Source organism: Patagioenas fasciata, chromosome 3, assembly GCF_037038585.1.
Source record: "Patagioenas fasciata isolate bPatFas1 chromosome 3, bPatFas1.hap1, whole genome shotgun sequence".
Lineage (NCBI taxonomy): Eukaryota > Metazoa > Chordata > Aves > Columbiformes > Columbidae > Patagioenas > Patagioenas fasciata.
Window position 1 is genome coordinate 100,915,391 of NC_092522.1, and position 19,811 is coordinate 100,935,201.

Genomic DNA, 19,811 nt, shown 5'->3' on the forward strand with positions numbered 1-19,811 from the left:
AAAGGCTTTTCTATTACATCCATGGTACTGGACAAAGCCATACCTGAACAAAAAATTGATATCTTCTTGTGATTCTTGTGACAAAACTTTTGACACTTCTCAGCAGGAAGAATCAGATCTTTGTCCTTCACCCTCAACAAAAGTGTAGGTAACTAACAAACATCTTACTCTGTGTACAAACTCGGCAATATTTCAAAACACGAAGTTGAAATTCTAAGCAATCATTTTTCCCTTCAGCAATGAGAACACAATACACTCCTTATTAAATAACGTATTGTATGAAGTCACAGTGCAACTGAAGTCTGAGGACATCAGCCAAAGAGGCACTGTAACCAGTCTTATTGGTCTAGCTAGAAAAACCACAAAGTTTCAGGTATCTACCTCCTCCTTCAGAACCCTTATCTACTTATCTACTTCTCTCAGTCAACTTGTAAACAGCATAATAAACAGGCTTTAAGTGGTTAACTCTACCTGTCAATCCTGCCTAGTATGTAGTTTATGCACGGTAACTCCTAACTGATCATCTTTAGCTGTATGAAAATAATGATTTCTCGGCAAAATAAGAAATTGCAAGGGATTGCGTGTTCAAAGTCATGATTTATTGATGTATTTTTAATCATGTAGCTCCTTGCAAAGATACACTTTATAAATTATGGAACAAGTCTAGTTCTTTCCCCAGCTTTCACATTTCAATCCTCAAGCCCAGGTCAGTATTTTGAAATGAGATGTTCAAAGGTAAATTAAGTAAAATAGCTTTAAAAAACTACACTAAAAAGCTTCAGTTCTTTCAGAATCAAAGATACATATATAATAAGCGGCATTACAGTATCTGCACTACCCCCCAGTCGATACATGCCGAGAAGCAGTGTACAGTACCTGCACTGAACCTCAAGGTACACTTCATGATTAGCAGTACACAGCACCTGAACATCTACAGCAGCCTCAACATTTATCGTAGTACAACAAATGCTCAAAGGATTTACAGCATCTGTAGCGAGGTTAGATGAAGGGTTGTAACACATGCCGATCACGTCCAAGTGAGCCATGCTTACCTGTGCCAATGCATGTGTGGTACACACCAGCATTTCGCCAGTGTGTGGTGACATTCTCCACGCAGAGCTGCGTACCCTGCAAACTCGTCCTACTGTACAGGAGAACAACTCACTGCCCTCTGCCCTCTGTGCCCATCCTGTCGAGAAGGCTCCACTCAGTTTCCATCAACATCAAATTACATGTGTGACCAACTGACATCACTGCATTGGTGCAGATGTATCTCTGCAGTTACATTTTCTACTTCATGCTTGCTTGCCCTTCATTGTTTTTTCTTAAGGTTGATGTTGACAAAGTGCCAGATCTTAAAGGCAAACAAAGTAAGTTTAATTTAAAGAAAACATTTATTTGAAGTTATTTTAAGCCACACAATTTAACAGATATAAGACAACTTTCTCCCCTTCTCATTTCAAGCCTTCACCAGAGACCACACACACTGTCCCACGGACAGTGAGATTTTCCTATAATAATTCCTTTTGGACAAACCAGTGTCCAGACAGATGAACTCACATTTTTAACAGACCGATTTATAAAATCTGTTTAAAAAACAAAATGAAAACAAACAACAAAACTTTGTTACCAAATTCTTGTCACAAAATAAAGGCGTTCGATACTCACAAGCTTGATCTCAAAACAAAACCCCAGCCATTCATTATCAAACAGAACATGCTGCCTTCAAAAAATTCCCCAGAATTTCAAAATGTTCCAAATATATACACATTTATAACTTAAGTGCTCATTAGCTACAACCTTTTATTCATGCAAAAATTGTGAGAGGAAAAGGTGTTTCCTAGAGTGGCTTCTCTGAAAATGCAGTAAAACTCTTCACTCGTGCAAAGAACAAAGGACTGTACATTTTGTCGATGTCAAAAGTAGTAACAGCTGTCTCACCAGTCGATCTGCAAAGGGTACCATAAGAGTTAAATTAGAGACAAGTTGCTATTCAAGTCCCTCAATAACGGAATCAAGTTCCACAGTACGATGCGTACACCAACCTACAGCTGGAATGTGTCTTTCGTACTGCCTTGTTCCGAAAGCATGTGAATGTTGGATGAATCACGCTATATAGACTATACTTCTATATAAATATCAAAGAAACCATTTTTTCCTTCCATTCTTATTAGCTCCAAGACTTGAAACAGCATGGGATGTCACTCAAGTCACCATATTAATATTGAAGTAAAAAATCCCCTTTTATTTGTTTCACTTAAAACCCTGAATTCAGAATACAGAGGGACAGCAATAACTTGTATGTTTACAAAACTTTTTAAAAAAGAAACCCAAGTATTTCTGAACATCAGTGACCAAAAGCATACATTCTTCCAGCTGTGTTTTATACTCATCTTTATTCTAGTTTCAAAAGGACACCGCCATGCTGAGAGGTACCGAACCTAAGCAGTACAGAAACTTCATGCTGTAAGGAGTGTCTATGATATTGCCACTTCTTCATAAATTACGTATGAAAGTATTAGTTTGTATAAAAGCAATATTTCTGTTTATGGAAGTTACCTATACTGCCAACCGCCAGTAGTTTACTTAGCTTTTATATACTTGCAGCCCAATAGCTGAGCTATGTTCCTTTAAAAACAGACTGGAAGACAAGGCCTAAATCCACCCTAAATGCCAACATCAAACATCTGGACAGCCAACTTGCCAGTAATTCAGTGTCAGGTGCAAGAAGAGTGGCCATGGTTAGTGATCAGAAGGGCTGGTCTCATGTCCACATTTTGCAGTGCTGGATTATGTAGTTTGTAAGTGCTACAGTTCTCACATGATGGGTGCAGACATTTCTAGCTTGCACATCCACAGAGAAAAATAAATATACCTTAATGAATATGTGTTTTCCACATCCCATTACTAGCACCACACTAAGTCATTCAAACCTGATTCAGTTCTGAAATCATTCAAACACTGTTCACAAATCCTTTAAACAGCTAAAATACTGCAATTCTACTACTGAGGAATCTTCCCATACCATTAAAAAGTGTTACTAAAATATTGGGATTTCTTAAAGTAGAAGTTCATTACAATATATCAAATCAGGACCAGTTACTGTTTTCAGGGCATTCTGTTAAAGCCTCTGAAGTCTCAGTCTTTATCTCTTCTGCACTTAGTACTGGACAAATCAATGCTACCCGTTTCTACAGTTAAGTATCTTTCTTTCATCTTATTCCCAATGTACTTACTTGTAAGTTACGTGACAAGAATGATGTACCCAGAGAAGTTTGTTGAACCTCTGTCGCCCACTGGAGCACAGCTGCAGTCCTACATGAAAACTGTGATCTGTTTCTTGCACAGGAACACGTCGGAAATACCTGTATTTGTGGTAGTCAATTGGTTTCTGTACAAAGAGAAGAGAAAAGTTTCATGACCTATAAAGAACATATTGTGTGACTATTTATCCTGAGGCCTTAGTATTGTTAAACTCTTATACTTAAGGCTAAGTACTGGTATTGATTCTATGATGCTAAGATACATCAATTAAGCTGTTAATTACGGAAGAAGTTCTTACAGAAAGTAATAGAAGTGTGGAAGACACCACCCAACTATGAAAACTCACTGTAAGTAGTGTAACACTTGTAACTCTTTGAAGTTTCACTTGACAGACACTTTGTTAATCTGAAAATTTTGTGATGTAAATAAATTGACCAAATCATTCAGAGTTCAATTAACGAATACTGCTTATTTAGTTTTATTTAATGCTGTAGAATATAACTGCCAGAATCTAAACTGATCTCAGAAAATGACCTTTTCATCCTTCCCTTCTGTTTGTTAACAATGTCAACAAACTACCTAAATAGCATCACATACAGCAATTAAGCCTAAGGGGGAGAACTGTTGCTCAAATGTGAATGAGATATTTATCTACCTTAATAAAAAGGTTATTACAGATTCAGGAAAAAGGTACAATAAATTACGATGCTCATTTATAATTTAATTTTAAACCATTTAAAAATGAAATTAATTTTTTAATTCTCTGGTGTAATGCAAATATTCAGATGCCTTAAAATATTTGGTCTGAGAAAAAACCTATTAAAAAGCCACCTCTCTAAACTACTTTTTCTCTATTCTCTTTTGCTACCTACCTCTTCCTTTTTCTTCATTAATACAGCAAATACTTTGGTTTGATTGTCCATTTCCTGGGAAAGGCGATAATGGCCAAGCAAGATTGCATCCGTTCTGGAAGGTTAAGAGGAGGAGAGTGTCAAGGACATAAAAATATTCTCTGTCTTAAATGCAAATGTTCTCTGTCTTATAGTGTAAATATCAGCAATTAAAAGAGCACTGAGTACATATCATAATCAAGGATATTTTTTTATTTCCATTTAGTAAAGTAGCAGGCTCACTGATGATACAAATCGATGGAAACATTTTGGAAAGTTGCTTTTAATTTGTCCAGGTAGGACAGTAAAAGTGAGTTAGTCAGTTCTACCCAGTCCACTGCTACATATTTTCAGACTTCTGGGGAACAGCTCAAACGTGTACTGAAGTCACAAACAATTTTCTATGTTTTTAACAAGTTCATGCAAACATCAAAAAGAAATAAAGCAATGATTTAGTCATATCACACCAAAATTTTCACTCTACTTCAAACAGTCAAGAACTGCGGGAAGGCAGTCAAGAACAAAATAGTATCTTTAAAAGGATTCTAAAACCACCAAGCTAATAGCACGTATTATTCCATCTACCTCCTCTAAAAGTTGAAAATCACATAACCTGCAAATGAAACCTACTTACAGTAGCAGCACCTCAAAATGAAACATATCTTTGCACAAAGACCAAATTTTAATATAGTAATATAGTATTTTAGTCTTGTTTTGTTAAGCCAAGATGTAGAATCTGAGACAGAAGTAAATACAAATTGCCAGGTAAAAGCAAGACGAAAACTGTAGAGGCAAGTATTTTACTTTAATAACCTTGTATTTTTAGTCCGTAAGCGAGGAACTATGGATTGTGGATCTTCAGGAGTTGTCAGCATCATAACTTGGCCATCTGGAAAGAATCTCAAATACCTGCAGGAATATAATTACACAAGACAAACCTAGAAAACAAATTATTTTTTCTCTGATTTTTTTTTTTTTAAATCACAGGGTATTTCCCAGAGGATATAGAACTTGGTAGGTAATAAGATTTGAAAAAAATATTTCTTCATACGTGATATAACAGAAAAAAAAGTAATCCGAAACCTAGAGTTCTGAAGATTAAAAGAGCAAATTATGAAGAGTTATGAAAAAGGGCAAAAGTTCAGGAGTTTTGTCACCTCTAATCACAGCAAGAAGGCTACCCTGGAATCAAAACTGATCTCAAGTAAGTTTCTCCATTCCTAGGATTGATTGAGACAAAACAACAAAATCTTAATTACAGTATCAGTACAGAATGGACAATGTCATATGGACTTTTTCAAGTTCTGGGATCTGATAAATGTTTACAGTACTGAGATACCATGCTGATGTTTGTGATACTACAGAAATAGCCTCAGAACAGACAGCAGAAGGGAACAATAAAAGCTGGAAACAGCAAGATGAAGAACAGCAGAAACACAGGCTGAGGAAATAAATGGCAAAGTATTTACAGCAAGTTGAGCAAGCCCAGCCTCTTGGTTATTTACAACTGGTTACATATAAGTCAAAAGAAAATTATTTTAAAATAACTTGTTTTCCCTCTGCTGAAAACAATTATTATATCATAAACGTAAAGTAGAAGTGATTTGGGGAAAGAAACCTGTGGATGAGTATTACTGTTGTTACTGTTTAAGCTATATCCAAGTGAAATAGTATAACTGAGGATGGAATGTGTTTCTAAGCCCACCTCTAATTGTAATAATAAATCCTATTTTTTAAGACCTATTCTCAAAAATATAAATAGCTTTACACACTGTAGTAGTTCCATTGAGTTTTACAGAATGATTCATGTTTGTGATATCAAGGGCTGGATTTAAAGAACTTAAGAGAGAGAAACATTTCACTCACTCATTGTACTACAGTTCTACCTGTAATATTCCACTTGGTGCCACGCTCTATAGAAACCATCAAGAGATTGTTCTCCTTGACGTATGTATTTTGTCTTGCTGATATATACACCTACAGAAAAGCAAGATAAGTATACAAATAAAAATTAAGTACATAAAATATTTAAGATGAAAAAACAAATAATATAAAACTTTTTATTTGTCTTTTGTTACTTAAACACATGAAAGTTTTTGGTTTTGTCCCTTGCACCCCTCCATTCTCTTTACAGATGTTCTACAGGTTCAAATGCCCAAACAAATTCAGATTAGGTCTAATAATGACGTCATAAACACGAAATCCACCTGATTGCTTCTGTCGCGGTTACATGCAGTAAAAAGTACAACTGTTTCCACAAGTACGTCTTACCATCAAATCGAACACGAGGCCTTTCCAAAAACATTTCCCTCCACGAGGCATATGGAACAAGCTTATTGCAGCTCCTGCCCCATATTTTCAAACAGACTTGATGCCAGATTTCAGGATCTCTAGTGAAAATGAGAAAAAAATAAACCTCGCAACTTTTTCGCGAACCTTGCTTAGCTTTTTTATATCAAAGTAACACACTCCATTATTCAGTTGGAGGCAACTAAAAGAAACTTCATTGAACAACAATAGCTCATAATTTAAGATCATTGACTCATTTACTTAATCCTGGAGCTTTTGAAAGCCACTGCCTTCTCCCAGTAAAATTCAAGAACACAATGCCATTTTCAGCCAAGGATGGAACAAAAACATTGCAGCAGCCAAGCACTCCTCTGTGTGGCCATATGAGGATGATGACACAACAGACATTAGTTTGGAGACCTTGCAGCTCTGACTTTCGAACATGGTGAAGCAAGTAAGACTTTGAGCAACGTTTTCCATCACAGTGAAGCCATCTATCTAACCTATCATTTAGTGGTGTATTCAAAAGCTGACTGGCATTGTGAGGAGTGTAACATGAAAACTGCCATGGGAAAAAAAAAGGAGGACATAGTCCTACATGTACAATTTAGCTGCCTAAGCGAAAAGGGAAGGGGAAAGGGAAAACAAAGAAAAAACCCCCACAAACAAACAAAAACAAAACCCAAAAAACATCTGTCCAACACAGGCAATTTTGCTCTATGGATTTATTATCCACTTCTCCATACTGTTTACATACGCTTAAGCATAAAAAAAAGCTCTTTTTTCTTCCTTAGAGTAGAGAAGCTTCACTCTAGATAACTTATGTGCAATACCTGGCGCAAATGTAAAATCCTCGACAAACAAGAGATAATTGCTCTAATGATCTTAGGTCCAAGTCACTCGAAACCACCCATCGGAAAATGTACATTAGTACTTCCATAGGCAACACTGCAAAGAGAAAATAAACCCTTGTTAGATGTAATCTGTAATCCCAGGGTTGACCATTACTGAAGTTCTGACTTGCCATAAAAAAATCTGATTTTTTCACATTGTAGCCAGATGCCAGGAAAAAAAAAATGTTTAACAGTCACTATATATTAGAATAACAAAAGAACAAAAATCAGGGGTTGAAAGTGCTTTATGGTAAGATTATAGGATAAAACATAGGCTTAGAGTACAAATATCCACAACTCTAAAGCATTACACCAAAACTTCCACACATATATATTGCACATCCACAGTGCCTCCAAAGCAGTATTTTCTTCAAACTGACCTAGTGTGTCACATTACCTCAAAGCATACTGCTCCTGCATAACAAGTGAAACCAGCTCAGGTCAGGTTCTGTGTTGGAGAAGAGGTCCTAAGGACAACCTATTCACCACAAAATTGATATGATACCACTCTATATGTTGTGGTACAGTTCCAGTGTTTGAAAATGGTATCACACAGCATTGTTGTGTTTAAAGGCTTTTTCTAACATAATACAAGATGACACACTCCTCATGAAAGCTCCACAAGATCATATAAAAATTTTCACAGCATTAAAAGTTCAGTGAGAAAGCCCTGGGAAATTAAGCCAAAATTACACCTAATACCTTTCTGCCTCCCTAAGTCTTTTCTATTGCTTCAGTTGTGTATAATCTTGTTCACTAATAGCAGCAGGAATCATATTTCATTTATTTTCAACTACTGCTGCTTCCCAGGGCCTATGGTTGCAACTGTATCATCACATGCACATAAGACTTGATGAACCTGAAAATACATTTGTTTGAAAAATCTGATACAGAATCAGATAAAAACAAGAAATGCATTTATGCATATTCTTCACAGAACAATTGTCTCTTATTCACAATTAAGAATTGTAATAAAGCAAACAAAACCGCCCCACATTTTACTTTTTCAAACATTAACTGGAATGAAAACTGGAATACATGTACTTCAGCAAGTCTGTTTCTTTAAGATGCTACTTTTAAGTATGACTCTGATCCTGAAAAATTCTACTTGTGCAACAAAGGCAAAATCATGTATGAGAACAATATCTGTTTAGCTCGTTAATGATCTTTTTTTCCCCTCACATCTAACTACAGAAGTAAATAGATATTGAGTACACTTCTTTAAAGGTGGCTTTAGAATGAAGGAGACAAATTTCTTAATAAAGTCTGAGTGAAACATCTCTATAAATTCTGCCTCTGAACTCTTACAGAGTATCTTATCTCATACCTGAGATATGGGTCTGGCTGACATCAACTTCGGGCTGGCAAAGTTTGACTGGAGATTCCTGAAGAGTTAACTGCTGCTGGAAATCTGACAGGAGATCAGCCATTTTGTCATCCTCTTTGTTATCTTCGACACTAGAAAAGGGAGAATGCCAACACAATTGGACAAAACACACCAACAGATGTCCTTATCTTGGCATCAATTCGCTGTCTTAACCTCATTCAATGTAGTTGTCTCCTGTATGTTTTTAAATAATCTCATTTCATCATACGATAAAACAACTACTACAATCCTATCAAGTCAATTTAGATTTTACTGGAACCAATCTGACAGTAACACTTATTTTTTCATTAAATTCCAGTTTATTTTGGATTTGAGAGTTCATGGTTCACTGGTTTTAGACAAGTCACTGAAGATTTGCCTGACCCCACTGAAACAGAAAACTGATCTTTTGCTTTGTCTAAGATAGGCCATATGCAGGAAATAATTTACTGTAATTGACAGAAAGCTATATTTTGTAATCCTTGTTACATTGTAGGACACTGAAAAACAACTAAGGATTTTTTTTTACTCTTGCATTATTCAGTCAAGAGTGATCCTCAGTGTATTTATTCATCAATTATGAAGGAAAACTTTCATTTAGGAAAACTACTTTTTACCAATGCTGTAGACAGGCAGACATAAAAAAATTTCAGGAGCAAGAACAAGATGGCAGAACAGAAGCAATGTGCTTGCTACTCGTCAGTATATTTGAAGGATTAAAGACAAAAGAACACTACCACATTAAAAAAAAAATCCAAATTTAAGTTGTATGTCATAATACGATCATTTAACAGGCACATGCTTCCTTGCACCAAGTAACCAAAAATTACACAACTCTCCTTGATCTCATCACAAAATGCGTTCTTACCCCTACCTTGGTATACAAACTAGCTAAGGGATCTTTCAGTCACTTTTTAATATTATTAAATTCTGCTCTAAACAAGCTTGATCGAACGAGCTGAGAATGCAAGCAAGCAACTAGCAGACCTACCAATGGGTTTAAAGAATTATAGAAAAGACAATTATGTTTGGGCCTGTCATAATGAAGACCGCAGTAAGATGCTGCACAACACACCTTCCTTTATTTTGATGTGTAGGATGGCCAGTCCCAGGCCACACTGTAAATTGCTTTTTTTCAAATGTAATGGTGTAATTTGCTTTTTCCTCTCCAAGATTGTATGAAACACCTACAATAGTAATTCAGAGAGTAAAAACACAACTAGAGTCTCTTGAAAAGACACACCTCTACAAATACTGCTTTTAAAGAGCAATTAAGAACACTGGCTGTTTTTCCCCCACTGTCACATAGTGCGCGGGATGTTGCAGCAACATTTACAAAACAAAATGAAAATTCATACAGTAAGGGGGAAACGGACAGAGAGGCTTAATTAAGGGAATGGAGAGAGTGATGCTAAAATAAGAAAATAATCCTAAGAAAACCAATTTTTGTACGTGACTGTAGTTTATTATCCAATATTTTTCCTAGTGCACAAACACACAGCAAAGATGTCATGCTAGCAATGCATTCAGAAACTAAAGTAACTTGTAAATAAAATACTTATCTCATCTCACTCTTTTATACTGAGTCAACTACTGCGTTGAAGCTATACTGCCCTGGGGCAACAAGACTGAGCTAGTAATACCACAAAGACATGGTTGTACTTTACTCTTTTATTCTCAGTTTTCAAACTCTTGATTTCTTGTAGCAATCAGCAGCATCTACGTCTGCTGTCAGTAAGCAGTAAATTGGAAAGCTCTGGTTCACAAACTTGTCTTCAGTATGCTGAGTTGTAACAGAAGTTTTGGCCCTAACCTGAATCCTGTCCTTAAGACTTGAGCTCAAGTTAGGTCAACCTTAAACTGCTACACATTTGGTGTGTTGAGGCTAGGGGTATTCCCATGACCAAAGACCAGACTACTCAGATTACAATCAATAAGCTTCTAAATGTATTGCCTTAATAACTGGAAATGTTCCAATTTGACTCTGTTAGTCAGCACAAGAACAGTAGTATATTTCCTTGCTTAATTACAATGCCTATTCCACGGAACAAAGCTTTTAATAATTTATGTTTTTGCCATCTGCAATTTTGTGGATGATCCTAAATGTATAATTTATAAATCTGAAAATCAGAGGTGAAAAGTAATAAAATGATTGATGCTTTTTTCTTTTTGTTTGGTTTTTTTTGTTTGATTTGTTTGTGGTTTTTGTTGTTGGTTGGTTTTGGTAACAACATAACTATATGTAATCCTTACATTTGAATTAACAAACAAGATCCATACCTTCTTTGAACTAGAGTATAAAAAAGCCCTCCTTAGACTAATACATCTGTAAAACTTTCTATAAAGCAGTCTATTCAAATGAAAGCAGACAAGCTTTTCAAATTTTAAGAGACTTACAACTGGGTACGACAGCAGACCATTCACCTGCTTTAAAAACAAATTTTCGGGGTTCAGTACTCCTAGGCACTTAATTAGTAAATTTTCATACTCACCACCTCTTTCCAACTCCATCCCCATCTGGGGACCGTGTGTAGGTGATCTTAAACTCTATGTCAGGTACAAGCTGCATGGCTAGACGATAAAACTTGATGGCTGAAAAGAAAAGTTTAATGTTTAAATATGTCTGATACTTATACTAGCTTAGCAAAGCAAAGATTTTTTTTCAGACAGGTGGCTTCAGTTAAAGGAATAAAAAGGTAGAAAATGCCTTCGCCTAGTAAATCTTATTTAATCTAAACTGATAAGGCTTATGTTCAATACAGAAGAGAGGCATATTGAACATCTATTTCTAAAACTAAAGACTTCATGTATTCTTTCAGAGTGAAGAGCTCTCAGATGTATGTCAGCTTTTACAGATTCGCCTTAACCACTACAAATTCAGTTATGGAGTACAAAATTTTATATTAAAACACTACAAAGACCTGATTTCCTTTGTTGCCCAGCACTTACAAAGCTTTCTCGAAAAGTCGTGAAGATTTTAGGCATTATATTCATAAGAAACTATGGTGAACATGAACGAGAATTTGAAAGATGATGCAGGTAGGCAGTATAGTACAAATAGTCATTCAGCCATATGTAACATTAAAAAGCTGAAAAAGATCAACAAAATATTGTTGTACTTTTAGAACATCAATGACAGAAACAAAACAAGTAAATTTTACTGTGGCAAAACCCTGAGAACTACAGAGGGCACAGAAGCAAGCCACTCAAGCCACTGAGGGTGAGGAACCCAACTGGAGGACAGCAGCAAGCACAAGACTACAGGAAAGGAAGGAAAAGCAGACCGACCAGGCTTCTTACAGCAAAGTCCCTCTGCCTTTAACACTCCAAAGATGCCGTAAGACTGAATAAAGAAACAGGCCCAAGAAAAACACCTTCTAGGAAAAAACTGTTATTTAAGCTGTAGAATGTCTTTTTTCTGAGTTAACTCTGTGGATCCTCCTTAATTTAAGTACATTCGGGTTTTTTAAATACCAATATTAAGATCATATATGTATTTATGTCTCCATATTCTCAGATGGTGATACCAAGACCAGAGGGCAACTCTCCCTCATATTGGACCCTCAAAAACAAAACATTAGTGAGTTTGGAAGCCAGAATTTGACACACTAATGAGTCTAAGAAGCACGAGTTTGGGGCAAGTAAGGGTTCCTGTTTTCTTGAGTTCATGTCAACACTGATGAGTGACAAGCAGTACCCTTTGGCTGGTGAGGATGAGGAAAACCAGCAGCCAGCTAAACAGAGATCAGCCTCAACTTTAGCATTTAATCTTGCAGCAAGGCCTGTACTGTACTTCAACATGAACAAGCTGCTGCACGTAAGTGTCTCACAAACATCAGGTATCAGCATATCTCAGCAGCAGGCTGAAATGTCACTTGGATTCTAGCGACCCAGGTCAGGTCAGCAGATAAAAGTGTGCTCAGCAATATATCTGTGTCTGGCGTAGGACTGTGTCTCTAAGGTCTGATACAGGTGTATGTATAAAAACAGTTTTGTTTTGTTTCTTTAAATCTCAAACCAAATTCAACTGAGAAAGAATGGATTGATATTAATGCAATCCAGATGTCTAAAACACCTTTGTGAATGCAACTCTGCTGGCTGTTACTACTTTTCCACTGCTGTGTTCAACATACAAGCAATGCACTCCAGCAGATGAAGCTACAGCTTCCATTTTGTATACATAATGCTTAAATAAGCTGCTTTCCTAATTTTTTTTATTTACTTGGCAACTGTTGGTATAAAAAAGCTTCAGAATCTACTGTATTATTTCCTAAATGGCAGATTTTGTATCCGATTCAGTCCCGACATCTTTGTTTACCGTGCATTTAATTCTATACCCAACACACAAAATACCTTAGCCTAAAGTAATTTTGGCCTGTAAAAACATGTAATATATTAGAAATTGAACCAACTAATTTTATTACCTACTGAGGACTCGTATTTCTCCCAGTTGATTTGACATCTGGAACAACCACCACTGTAAATCCCTTGCAAGGGAAAGAAAACTCCCATGGTGGAGAGGAAATTTTCTATTCAACAGGTGGTTGAGTTCAGGAGCTTCCAGAGTAGCCTCTGTTTTGCATATCTTGCCATATTTTGCACCTGCACTTTAACAGAGGTGGCCAAAAACTCTAGTGGATGAGCAAGATGGCACGTATGTTATGTGTTCCTTTTTTTTAAAGAAAGAAATAGAAAACTTGGTGTAACAATTAAGTCACCAGTTATTACCTGGTTATCTCCACTACTGACCTACAGGACTTGAAGTTAGGATGGGCTTCTTACTCTATATATTCTGAAAGCTAAATATGTGGAAAAAAACTTTGAATTTCCATTTTTGCTAAAGCTGATAGCAAGAGGGCAAGCCAGCTAAGCATCTTAAATATTTATGGTAAACCTCATAAAATTAGACTACCAGAATTAAACATTCACTTCAGGAATTCTTAAAGCTTAGCATGCTGTGTAAATTTATAAAACAAAATAAAAACCAGACAACAAAACAAGAAAACATTCCAGGGGTGTTAAGCAGTTCTCTTCAAAGTGAAACAAAGAAAACTGTGAGCACAGGAAATAGAGTATATTGTCTTCCTTAATTACTGTTACAGAAGTCATATAAAGAAACATGCTATATGAAGAAGCAATCCAGTGCTTCACTAAATTGCTAGATTACAAAATACCATAATTTTGTCTGAAATCTAGAAATTGCTTCCTTGATCTCACTTTAGCTTCACCTCAACCTTAGAACTACGATGATTCCTTTTATAGCAAACCTGTTTGCTTATCCGAATAACTGAGCTCTCAAATTACTAGTAGCCTGCAATTCAAGTTCACTGGCATCATGCAGTCTTGCACATAAATCAGAATGTTAGATTCCTCTGCATTAAGGGTGTCTGTTGTAGACTTCCATAGTACCTTCATAAAGGGCCCCATTTCGTTCTTCTTCCACCGCCTTCAGGAAAAGTTCTTTTGCCTGCACAATACATGATACAGAACACTTCTTAAATTCCTTACAAGTACATTGTCACTTGACTTATTTTTCATCTTATCTACTGTACCCTGTGAAGCAGATTAATAAAATAATTCCACAAATAGAGTGAGAAGAAATAACTCATGATAAAAATCATAACTGAAATTCCCAATCAACAAACTACCCCCGTTCCTGTTACTTTGCCCTTACCCACAGTCTTTCAGAAAGCAGATGTGGAAGGTGACACAAAGTGAAGTATAAAAACTAGAAAAATCAGTGTAGCATTATGGAAAGATATTGGTATGGAGACAACAGGTGAAACACCTCTGTTGTTTCTCTAGATTTAATTCAGCATTAGCTTTTAGGATAATTATACTGTCATATTAACACACTCAAAACCCCCAAAATTATACTACTTTTTTTTTTTTTTGTACCTTTTCCTCTTTTGCTATCTCCTGTTTCCCTCTGGCATCTACAGACTTTACTCCAGGTCCTCTTGAAGATGCTCTGCATGGCGGAGGTTCCAACCCACTAGAACTCATACCTGGGGCAAGCTCAAACATCCACTGAGCTCTGAACATCTGAAGCTCTGCCTAGAAAATCCAGTTAATTCTGATTTAGTATCACATATTCAGATAATTTCTGAGAAGAAATTACAAACACAAAAAAGAGTTCCAAAATTATGCTTTACACTTCCAAGTCTTAAATAGTTTCAGTGAGTTTAGACAAAGAGAGTTAGCAATTGTTTTATAGTATTTTTTTTTTTTAAATGCACAAGTACTTTTTCAATCTCATTCAATAACAGAAGCACTTTTATCTGGACTGTTCATCTCAAAAGAAAAAATGATGTTTCAGGAAGAGGTTGTTAGTACTAAGGTAATCACTTACGACTCCATAGAAAAGTATTCTTCCTACACACAGTGTTTGTCCTTGTTTATGCAGAGTTATCTTAAATAAGAAGTCAATAAACTCTTGAAATGAAAATTTAGAAAACCTGATTTTTTGTACACAAGCATAATAAGCTTTATTACAATCAAAGCTGTCATTTATATAATATACAAGAAAGATCTCACACTCTGTTCTCTTGTAAAAAAAAAAGGACTATGCTCTGTGCAATAAGAAGTTATAATTCTTGCCATGCATTTTTTTCAGCATCTTTGAAGTTACCTTTTACATGTCCCTTCCAATCATCACGACTTCTGGGGGGCAACTACATAGAAATCTAGTATTGTAAGAGAACTCACTTTTCTATCAAACTGCTTTTATCAACTTTCTGTTCCAGAAGAAAGTGACAACTTAAACTGGAATTTGATCCATATGGAAACTGTTGTGCAATTTCAAAGTTCTTCAAATAAATTCCAAATCTGCCACAAACTTTATTTTCTTCGCCACAGACAACTGAAGGCTGAATTTGACATTTGGAGCACAATGCAAAATTTATCTATTTTGCTTTTGGAGGGGTACACAGATCAAGCATTTGTCAGATCAACAAACATGTGGTAACTAAAGGAGCGTAAGTAATGCAGCTTAAATCACAGCAGTACTATATTTGTAAAAAAACACTAACATGAGAGACATACCTGAAGATTTGCTTCACCAGATCTTTCATTGTCATCGGTCCTTACCAAATCAGAGTGACAATCTTCTTCAGCTTCTGCCTAGTAGAGAGCAGTCAGACATGATTATACATAAGTCCCTATAGCACATTCACAAAGCATGACTGTCATGGACACTCACAAAAAAAATCAAGCATGTTCCTCTTTTCCCCACCCTGCCCACCTACCCAAAAGATCAATCTTAATTGATCATAAGAATTAATCTTAAAATACTGGTATTGTTTGCACTTCCCTATTAAACAATGAAGTTGGGTTTTGCATTTCAGTCACATCAATCCGACACAGTTTTGTATCACCTGAAGGCTTATACGCTATAATACCAGAATAAATACACTCAGTGTCTAAGTCAAAGCACAGAACCAAAGCTTCGGTATTAAACAGTGGTGTACTACTAATTAAAATTCAATCACTATCTTCTCATTGTAAAGATAACCAGTAGTTTTTATTTGTTTAATATTTACAAAAGCACAAAAAGACTAGTGCTTTGCGTAAGAATACTTTATGAAAATTATGAGACAATATGTGCAATCTCAAAAACTACATGTGAAAGTAAACAGAACACAAAAAGACAGCATGAGAGCTTGACAGCTGGTTTTATTTACAGTACTGCTGTGAGACAGGTTACACAAATAAGACCTTAAATATGACATTTAACTAAATTGAACTGGGTTCTACATAGGAGATAGACAGCTAGTTTAAGAGCAAAACTTAAAAACACGCAAATATATTCTCATTGTCAAATATCCTTAGATTATGGAACCTATACTAAACCAAACAAAAACTAATTCTGATTGTCAGTGATGAGGCACTACAATTACAACAGCATCAAGATGTCAGCAAGGAAAAAAAAACCACTTCAAAAAAGACTAAGATATTTGTTTAAAGTTCTTCCTGCAGCTGAAACATCCCAGTTTTTCTGTCATTCTGCCCTGAAATTCTATAGTTCTGCAAGTACATAAAGCAAAGTGAGATGATAAGAAGGTAAACCTGGCATTAAGATTATCACCACTACTTAAAAAAGTGCAAATCAAAGCATTCTTGTATTCAGAAAATTTATAAAATTTTTTTAGCATCTGGAAGTTCATGAACAAACTACATTGGCAAACCTGATGAGAATGCAACATTTAATCTCTTTGTCTTGGTGACAAGCACTTCCCTGGAGCTAGGCTGTAGCTCTTCTCCCTGGCTCCCAAAAGGACCCTAAACTTACAGGGCTGGTCATCTATAAACTTATTTTCACTAATGTCTCAGTCAATTTATCTTATACAATTAATAATGCAGTGTTGGTTGACTAAAATAAACAGATATTGCATCTGTTTTTACACTCTCATCTTAAGGTTGTGCATTTTTAATTTCTCGGTGGAAAAAACAGTTAAGCCAGAATGCTCCAAAGCAAATCTGTGCAAGCGGCAAATAACTTAGAAGTTTCATGGTTTTTCATTCCAGAATTTGATTGCAGGCAGTTAATGTCCTATAAGTACAGCAATCCTATCATCACATTATTTTAGCATCCAGGGATTATATCTACACTGGCCAAGCGGAGATACCTAGGAACAAGTCAGCACTGAAACAGATGCCTGTAAGTGCATTATTATGGCACTGGGCTGACACAAATAAGGCCTACTCCTGTCTGCGCAGAGTGCAAGGCTTCTGGTTCACAGCTGAATTCCGTCTAGTCAGCTCTCCGTCTGGGCAGGAAACGCCTGGTTTTATCTACAAAATGCAGAGACTAGTAAAATTATTTCTAAACTAAATCAATACACTATCTTCTTGTGCATAAAGGCACACCGATTAAAACCTTTAACTCATAAAGTCTGTAAATATTTAAGAGCAAGAGTTCAAATTATTTAGAAGCTTATGAAGCTGGCTGAAGTTTGCCTCATGTTCAAAAACTTTGTTTCAGTAATCTGTTTAAGAGTCTTGATTTTCCTCCCCTTGTCTCTGTTCAACTGCCCTACTTCTCCCTCATTTCTGAGTCAACTGTCAATCACAGTTCTGGACCAATTGCTTCCAAAACGCCATTCAATGCTCTTTAAAATGTAAATGTGCTCTCAATCAAAACAAACAAAAAAAATACACCATAGTAAGAAGATCTAGTCCACAGCCCAAAAGCTGCCAAAAAACATCATGAAGCTGATTACAACCAAAGTTTTGGCTTTCATCATTACCTCCTCTGTACCAAGTGCACCTGTGATCTGAAGTCTCTCATATCAAAGGTTTGTCTTCTGGCAGCAGTGGCAGCTTAAGTGGCCATCCCTCTAAATTCACCAGTAAAGTAATTCATTCACATAGCTACTGCATGGCTAATTGAACCAGAAAACCGATCTCTATTAACAACCTCTTCACTATTTGATCTGCTGAAATCCTATGGTTTTGCTAGAACAAATGAGCAAACACAGGTATCGCTGAAGCAAGGATCTTCAATAACAGACAGCTCATGAGACCACAACTAAAGCAGGTTGTAACTTACAAAAATTGTCTCCATGTCCCCCATTCTACACAATACTTAAATTGTAGTTACAGTTTCTGAAGTTCACAGAACACTGCACTGTAACTGCTACTTAGTGGATAGATCTAATGGATTCATCTCTATGCTGCTGGCCTCCCTTCTGCTACAAGTCAGTTGTCATATGGAACACTGACTTTATCCAGCTTGAAAGTGAGACATCCTTAGTGTGTACCCATCAGTTCAAATAATTTTCCATGAGAAAAGTGGTAGCCAGTCCAGCGACCAAAAGGTCAACATGTCAAAAGCAAAATCTGAATTAGACTGCAACTTGTAAAAGGAAGTCAGCTGAGGTGATTTGATTCTGATTTGTCTGCAAAGCTTTATAAATCATTTGCCAAATGCAAAACTAGTTTATTTGGACAGCTTTGTTTTAACTGTTTTGCAATCAATAACTGCATGCCAATTTCCTCAGAGCACAACAATCACTTACTAAACTGCCTGTTATGTCAAATCCTTCAATAGTTGAGATCTTTGTTTCAGCTAAAGAAAGCCAAGATCAAAAACAGTTGAAAGTTGACTGTCACCAGCTGAACACAGCTACAAGTGAACTGTACTGAATGAAGGGAAAAGCAAGCACGACTTAGTGAAACAGTGACTGATAGCTAACACTCTGCTTGGTATTACAAAAAAAATGAGGAAGTCGCTCAGTTTTTCTGTCAATGTAGTAAAAGGAACACTGTGTTCTAAAAAAGAGTTGTAATCACAGTGGTAAGGAGTTTTAAGAGCTCCTGAATTACAGAAACAGTTTAACTCTGAATGATCAAGTTCTCATCATGGATACTTGAATTCACATTGAGGTGCCGTCAGAAGAGCAATACTGAACCAAAAACATTCCTGATATGTTATATCACAAACTCAAATGCAGAGTGCCTGGCTCACAGACCCTTTTAAATTACCGAGTGACTTCATGCCATGTTTTTTGATGGAAGAAAGAGAAAGGTGGGGCACGCCCATTTGTAATGTCACAGAGATTTGCTCCCGTGTTTCTACAGACAGCTACATCGGTCCTGGACCCAGCAGCCCCACTCATCAGCCCAAACCCCCCAGCGGAAGGCGGCCGTGCCTCCGTGCGGCGCAGTCATCCGCCGTGCGATCCCGGCCACGACCCCACACAGCACCCGGGCGTCGCGGCCGCCCCGCGGGCAGGCGGACAGGGCAGGGCTGCCCGGCAGCAGTGCGGCTGGGGGCCGCTCCTCCAGCCGCCAGGCACACACCCCGTACCGCCTCATCCCCCCCGGCGGCGGGGCCGGGCCGGACCGGCCTCCGCCCGCATTTGCCACAGCGGCCGAGCCCCCACCGCCGCCTCCCGGTTCGGTCCCTCCCCCGCCCCAGGCCGCAGTGCAGCGGGGCCCAGGGTACGGCCGGCCTGGGCTCGCTCACCATGCTGCCAACGCTCGGGCGGCGCTGTCCCGTCCCGGGGGTCTCTGCCCCCCCTGCTCGGTCCGTGTGTCCTCCCCGCGGGGGGAAATTAGCAGAGTTCTCGGTCGGAGAAGCGCACCACGCAGCGGGAGTAACTGCGG

At 37.3% G+C, this 19,811-nt stretch overlaps 1 protein-coding gene across 2 annotated transcripts; it reads right to left on the minus strand.

Moving 5' to 3' along the window:
- Positions 1-577: 577 nt before the first annotated feature.
- On the minus strand, positions 578-19,803 carry FBXO9 (F-box protein 9). Of its 2 annotated transcripts, XM_071806992.1 has the most exons (14): positions 19,672-19,803; positions 15,747-15,824; positions 14,601-14,759; positions 14,112-14,169; positions 11,195-11,294; positions 8,664-8,794; positions 7,277-7,391; positions 6,426-6,544; positions 6,041-6,131; positions 4,968-5,063; positions 4,137-4,230; positions 3,237-3,391; positions 1,801-1,949; positions 578-1,354 (listed from the first exon to the last, which is right to left on the minus strand). In XM_071806992.1, the coding sequence occupies exons 1-13, from the start codon at positions 19,672-19,674 to the stop codon at positions 1,841-1,843; spliced, it is 1,308 nt and encodes a 435-aa protein (XP_071663093.1). In that variant the 5' UTR covers positions 19,675-19,803; the 3' UTR covers positions 578-1,354; positions 1,801-1,840. The 2 variants fall into 2 exon arrangements, with proteins under 2 accessions (XP_071663093.1, XP_065689264.1); XM_065833192.2 differs by lacking the exon at positions 578-1,354 and having other exon boundaries at positions 1,376-1,949.
- Between the last annotated feature and the right edge of the window lie 8 nt (positions 19,804-19,811).